General features: G+C 41.2%; 1 protein-coding gene and 1 pseudogene across 1 annotated transcript in view; both read left to right on the forward strand.

The window, feature by feature from the left end:
• The window catches only part of LOC119520251 (zinc finger protein 596-like), a 46173-nt gene extending 43688 nt beyond the window's left edge, over nt 1–2485 (forward strand). Inside the window, exon 6 of the mRNA XM_037817957.1 lies at nt 43–2485. Within this exon, the coding sequence (XP_037673885.1) occupies nt 43–1191 (1149 nt within the window). The 3' untranslated portion in view covers nt 1192–2485. The remainder of the gene's footprint in view (nt 1–42) is intronic.
• Nucleotides 2486–5529: 3044 nt separating this feature from the next.
• On the forward strand, nt 5530–6634 carry LOC119520233 (annotated as a pseudogene).
• Nucleotides 6635–6850: the final 216 nt, after the last annotated feature.

A 6850-nucleotide genomic window follows, 5' to 3' on the forward strand; every position in this document is an offset into this window, starting at 1 on the left:
ATATGTGGACATACCTTTAACAGTTTCTCTTCTCATTTATAGCAACAGATTTCTAACATTGGAGAGGATCCCTTTGGAAGTATTGATATGGGAGAAGATTTAATTCACTCAAGATTGGCCGACATGGAAACAAAGCCCTATGTAAATGAACAATTTCAAAAAGCCATCAATTACCAGTCATTCTTTAGTAGACATAAGCAAATTCAGACAGGAAATAATTCATATGACTGTCATCTATGTGGAAAAGCCTTCAGAAATATTTCTGTCCTTACACAGCATGAGAGAACTTGCACTGGAGAGAAACGATATGTCTGCCATCTGTGTGGGAAATCCTTCAGTCGATGTTGTAACCTTAAGGAACATCAGAGAAGTCACACTGGGGAGAATGCATATGTCTGCCATCAATGTGGGAAAATCTTTACTGATAGTTCTAAGCTCAGAGTACATTTGAGAACTCACAATGGAGAGAAACCATACATTTGCCATCTATGTGGAAAATCCTATAAGAATCGTGGTGACCTTAGGCAACATGAGAAATCTCACACAGGGGAGAGACCATATGCCTGCCATCTATGTGGGAAAGACTTTGCTCGTAGAACTGCCCTCAGATCACATGTGAGAACTCACACTGGGGAGAAACCATACATCTGCCATCTATGTGGGAAGTCCTTTGGTCATTGGAGTAACCTTAGGGAACATAAGAGAACTCACACTGGGGAGAAACCATATGTCTGCAACACATGTGGGAAATCCTTTAGTCATTGTGGTAGCCTTAGTAGTCATAAGAGAACTCACACTGGGGAGACACCATATGCCTGCCATCTGTGTGGGAAATCCTTCAGTCAACGTGGTCCCCTTAAGGATCATGAGAGAACTCACACTGGGGAGAAACCATATGTATGCCATGTGTGTGGGAAAGGCTTCACTCATCGTACTGCTCTCACACGACATGTGAGAATTCACACTGGGGAGAAACCATACATCTGCAATGTATGTGGGAAATCATTCAGTCATTCTGATAACCTTAGGAGTCATGAGAGAACTCACACTGGGGAGAAACCATACATCTGCAATGTATGTGGGAAATCATTCAGTCAGTCTGGTAGCCTTAGGAAACATGAGAGAACTCACACTGTGGAGATACCATACATCTGCAATATATGTGGGAAATCCTTCAGTAAAAGTGGTTGACTTAGGCAACATGGGAGAACTCACACTAGGGAGAAAACAAATGTCTGCCATTTATGAGGCAATTCTTCAGTCAATGTGGTACCCTTAGGCAACTTGGGAGAACTCACACTGGGAAGAAACCATGTATCAGTTTTTTTGTAGGGAAGACTTCACTGATAGAGTGACCCTCAGACAGCACAAGATAATTAACACTGGGGAGAAAACATGTCTGCCATCTATGTGGGAAAACTATTAGACATAATTCTACCATTAGGTACATCATAGAACTCATTAACTATGTTGTGCATATATAATTTTCAGACAGCTACCAACTTTAAAAAGAAAAAAACCCACACAGGAGTATAAATCCCTATCAATGTAATCAATGTCTACATGCCTTTATTTACAATCTATCCTTAAATAACATGATTGCACTATCCTGGGAGAAACACTATGTAATTGCATATAGTAGATTTCAGCTGAGCTCCAGCCTTGGTGTATATAAGAATAACTCAGAGTAGGAATAAATCCAAAATGAGAAAACTGGATAGGAAAGATATTATCAGTGGGAGGAATCTCTAGAACTCTAGGAGATAATTATTGATGGAACAATAACTCAAAAATGAAATGTGTGAAATTCTTTGCCTACACAGCAATGTGTGAAATATATGTGAAGTTTCACCTTTTATAAAATATTCTCTGTATGTATAGAGAGAATGAAGAAAAGTCATTGTTGGCTTTGAATTTATTCATCAGTGTTTAATTTCCCATACTGAGGAAATGTCAACCCTAGAATAAAATCACAAAGTGTTCAGCTGGAGTTCACATCAGGAATATCAGACAGGGAAAAACATCTAACAAGAATGCTTTACAACACAATTCAACCATGAATTCAGAGTTTTACCTGAAAACTAAATTAAAACTAGCATTGTGAAGTGATCTAGGATTGCTGAATGAAGTATTTTTTAATGAGTTGGAGGGAAGGAAGTCAAAATTTTTCTCAATACACTTGCAAATAATTATGAAGTAAAAGCTGTAGCTGAATGTTCTATAATGGTTAGCTATTTTTCACACTCTAAACATAAATATGACTGTTAAACCAGAGAACTTTGAATGTAAACTGAAAAATGTACAGACCAAGATTATGTATCATAAATATTATATTCTTTGAACAGGTATACATCCAGCAATGATGAATGGAATATAAATAAATAGATAACTTGGGATTAATTTCTGCTGATAGGGTCATTTTCCTTTGCACTGTCACTATTGGTCTTGTACCTTAAAATGGAATTAAAATTAACTCTTAAAAGAATTACACAGTTGTAAGTCATGGAATATTGGGAAGCCTGGGGATGGGAAATCTCCCAATCTTGACCAGGCATTGGGGTCACTCCCTCAATTAAAAATGGGTTGTGGAGGTTTTCAAATAAGGCAGACTAGTAGACATAGAGCAAAATTCTCCATAAAAAACACTAGATAAAAGAAAGTGCTCCCAAATAGCAGTTCCAGAGTTCCAACTGCTTGGCAAAGACTTCTATATCCCTAGTGACTGTGCTCTTGGAGAAACTGATAGATGGCATTTAGAATCATGTGAGTGTTTGAGGCTCCTTTGGAAATGGAAACTTGAGACTTGTGGTGGGGAGAAATGAGAGACTGTTTGGAGGCAGGTTAGTATAATACCTGGAAAGAAGCTGGGGATGCAGCAGAGACCCACAGTGGAGCACAGTGGGAAGTTCCTCCCATGCCACAGGCACCCAACTCCCTATCTGGTGTGGGTGATAGCCCTTTGCACAGCCAGAGCTCAGAGCTCCTGAACCAGGGAAGAGCTGTGTAGCGGGCAGATTTTCACAGAAATGGGTGGTTTCTGCACCCTGTACAGATACTTTTGCAGCAGGCTGGGAGACACCCCTTTGCAGAATCCTGAGGGATTCTGCTGGCCTGAGATTGTGCACTCTTTTCCTCTACAGAAGCCCATGGATTGCACTGGCTAGAGGCAGGGGTGCTGCACAGAAGTGCCAGGAGCCCCACATCAATCTCAGGGACTTGTGGACCCACCCCAGAGAGGGCCTGTAGGAAACCTGAGATGAAGGTTTTGACATGTGTTGCAGCCCCAGGGCATTCCAGTCACAGCCCTGGGGATGGCTGGGAGTACTGGGTCTTAAAGCCATCTTTCTGCCCAAACTGCAGTGTGCAAACCCCACAACCCAAGGGCTGGTGGTCCCCATTGCACATGGAAAATTGCTGCACCGATTGGACCTCCACAAGTTTTACACCACACTTGCTGTATAAACAAAGTTGGGTAGGATTGGCTTGAGGGTAAGCGGTGGTTCAGGAGTGCCATCTGCTGGTAGGTCAGGGAAAGTGCACTCAACAAAGCTGTAGTTCTGGCAAACTACAGATAATTGTTTACATAAGCCTGCATATACTACAAGAACTCTTTCAAGAAAAGCAAATGCCAAGAGGCCAAAAACAATAGAAAATTTTAAAGCATGTGAAGAAACTGGATGGTATTAATAACTCAAATGCCTGAACTAAAAACCAGATGAGACACAGAAGTTGGATCAATTAATCAAAGAAGTAATCACAAACACCAATACCATGGCTCAGAATATAAAGGATGTCAAAAAGATCCTAAAAGAGGATAGAGAAATATTTTCAAGAGTAAATTAAAAAAGGAAGATCTCATGTAAATAAAAGAAACTTGATCTAATTAAAAAGATTCTGGACAATATAGCATCAGATTGGTTGAAGAAGAGGAATGAATAAGCTCACATGAAAAATGTGTTTTGGAGAGTGCAATCACGAACAAATGGAGAAAAAAATGGAAAATTTTAAATTTATCTCAGGGATATGATAGACAGCATGAATTGCACAAATATAGGAATCATAGGTGTTACAGAAAGGGAAGCAAAGGTAAAGTTCTAGGAAGGGTATACAAAGTCATTGTTGGGAAAACTTCTCAACCATTCTTAATGACATAAATATGCAAATCGTAGATGCCCAATGAATGCCAAACTGAATAAATCCAAGTAAAGCCACTCTAGGACATTCTGATCAGATATTCACATGCTGAAGGGAAGGAGCAATTTCTGAAACCAGAAAGAGAGAAGCAATTCACCACATACAAGGGAAACAACATAAGACTAGTTAGTGCCTACTCAGCAACCACCATGGAGGAGAGAAAGCAGTAGTATGACATATTCAAAATTCTGAGAGAGAAAAATTGTCAGCCAATTACTATTTATCCAGCCAAGCTCTCCTTCAAATTTGAGGGAGAGCTTAAAATCTTCACAGGCAAATGCTGAGAGAATTTGCTAATTAGAGACCTGCCCTACAAGAAATACTAAAGGGAGCCCTTCCAGCAGAGAAAAATAATGGAGAGGGAGGTCTGGATAAAGGCACAGAATGAAAGAGTCTTAGTAAGGGTATATTTAAGGGACTACAGAGGGGGAAAGTATATCTGACAAATAAAAACCAAAGGATATGATGACCGAATCAAGAAATGCTACCACTAGTAACATTAAATGTTAATAGATTAGATTCCCCAATTGAAAGATATAAATTGGCAGCATGGTGTGAAAAATATGAACCATCAATATGTTGCTTAAATATGCGGCTATAAATGCATACAATTAAAAAGGAAAGAAGAGCTAAAACCAAAGAACTAATGGAACAACTGAAGAAGTTAGAAAATGAGCAGGAAACTAATCCTAAGCCAAGTAGAAGAAAAGAAATAACAATGATTAAAGCATGAAACATGACACCATGGATGCAACTTGAAGATAAAATGCTGAGTGAAATAAGCCAGGCACAAAAAGAGAGATATTGTATATTAACACTAATGAGAACTCTGTGAAAAATGTAAAATAAATGTTTTCTATTGTAGATTGTATGGAACCTAGAGATACACATGAACTGTTGAATGGGGAACAATAATAAGAACAGATAAGTTATGGAGGGAATCTTAATATTGTGGGAATGCTCAGGAATGGCTATGGATTGTTAACTTTCTGGGGAGCTTGTGGTAGGAACATGTTGGAAGCATTGTTGTTATTTTAGGTTATTTGTGTTTCTTATTCATATGTTTTATTAGAAATCGTTTGTATTGATTTTTTAAAAATTGTTTGATAAAGTTTTTTAAAAAATGTGTTGCCACTATATATCTCCAGGAGGGTGGCTCAGGTGGTGGTGGAGGCAGTGCGGTGCCTGCTTAGGGGGCTGAGATGGTGGGAGCTGGGGATGTTCTGGGCAAACCTGCCCCATGGCTGCTCCCAGACACAGGCTCCCAGAAGGACTCTAAATCTTTGTGATTCACTTCCCTACATGGGGCTGCACCAAACACCTTGCACTACAACCATGGCAATGGCCAACTGGGGTTTAAACAGGAGGATGTGGTGGGCAGTGCCAGGCCAGGGAGTTGGAGCATGTGTGATGGCTGTGGTGTCTGAGGTCTTGGCTGGCCCTGCAACCTCTGAACTGCCTGTACTGCCCCTGACAGGAGTGCTCCCTTCTCAACCAGCACCTGGAATACAGGATGAACTGGTGCCCATCAGCCACATGGAGAGCTGCCAGTGGCTCCACCCACCCAATACTCATAGTCTGGTCACCAGTTCACCGGTACAGTAGGTTCCTGCTGCTCTGCTACCTGACATCTGACCCCAATGCCACCAGGCTGGGCCAGGTTGTCGGTTCACTGTCATTGCCTGAGGCTGTGTCAGCTGCCCCAGGCTGACCTGCAAGAGGGACAGCTGTCAGACTGAGTTCTGTGACCACCAGAAAGAGAACTGGCATCCAGAACAGACCTGTGATATCAGCAGAGGGTGTAGAGATTGCTGGTAAGGACCATCCACCAATCAGGCCTCAGAAAGAAGCAAGATTCTGAACCAGATGACATTAAGCCCAACCAGGATGCAATGCTGACATCACCACAATGAATGACAGAAGCTGTACTCACATGGCCTCTGCAGAATGTGGCTGTGGATGTGGCTGGCTTTGTCTGAAAGAGATCTCAGAATTGCATTACCTAGTCCCACTGGCTGCCCCTTCTAGGGTAAGTAGCCCAGGAGCCAGAAGAAGATTCTTTGGCCACTGTACAATTGATTGGTGTTCCAGTGGGGGTTTCCCTCATGGCTGGCATTGCCTTTCCTGCCATGGTCACTGTCATTCCTGTTTGTGTTGGTAGGAGGATCCTCAGCAGGTGTGAAGGAAGGAAAACCTCCAAGCACAGGAGGAATTTGACTATTGCAGGCAGAGTGAGTTTGTCACTCTTGGCATCACCAATTGTTGCTGCAGTTATTGTTCGTGGCTCCCCATGAAGCTGGCATATGTCTATGGGTTTGTGCCCATTTCTGTCTGTCCCAGAGGGGGCTGTAGAGGTGCCACAGCCAGGGGAAAGGGAAGGAAAATTTCCCTTGGGGTGAAAGTTGTGACAGTAGCTGTCATAATTCTGACAAGTAAGTAAGAGGAATCCTACATTATATTTCAAAAATAAAACTGCCCTTGATGTTCTTGTGTATAAAGCTTATGTTTCTGGCTTGTGCTAACATTTCAGTCAATGATTTTGATATAAGATTTCATACCACTTAAAACTGATTTAACTTGAGTATCTCGTATCTTCACCATTTACTATAAGTACTTTAAGTACACTCAGTGTGTTATTTAACTAATATCAACTTAG

The sequence above is a fragment of the Choloepus didactylus genome, chromosome 25 (assembly GCF_015220235.1).
Source record: "Choloepus didactylus isolate mChoDid1 chromosome 25, mChoDid1.pri, whole genome shotgun sequence".
NCBI classification, from domain to species: domain Eukaryota; kingdom Metazoa; phylum Chordata; class Mammalia; order Pilosa; family Megalonychidae; genus Choloepus; species Choloepus didactylus.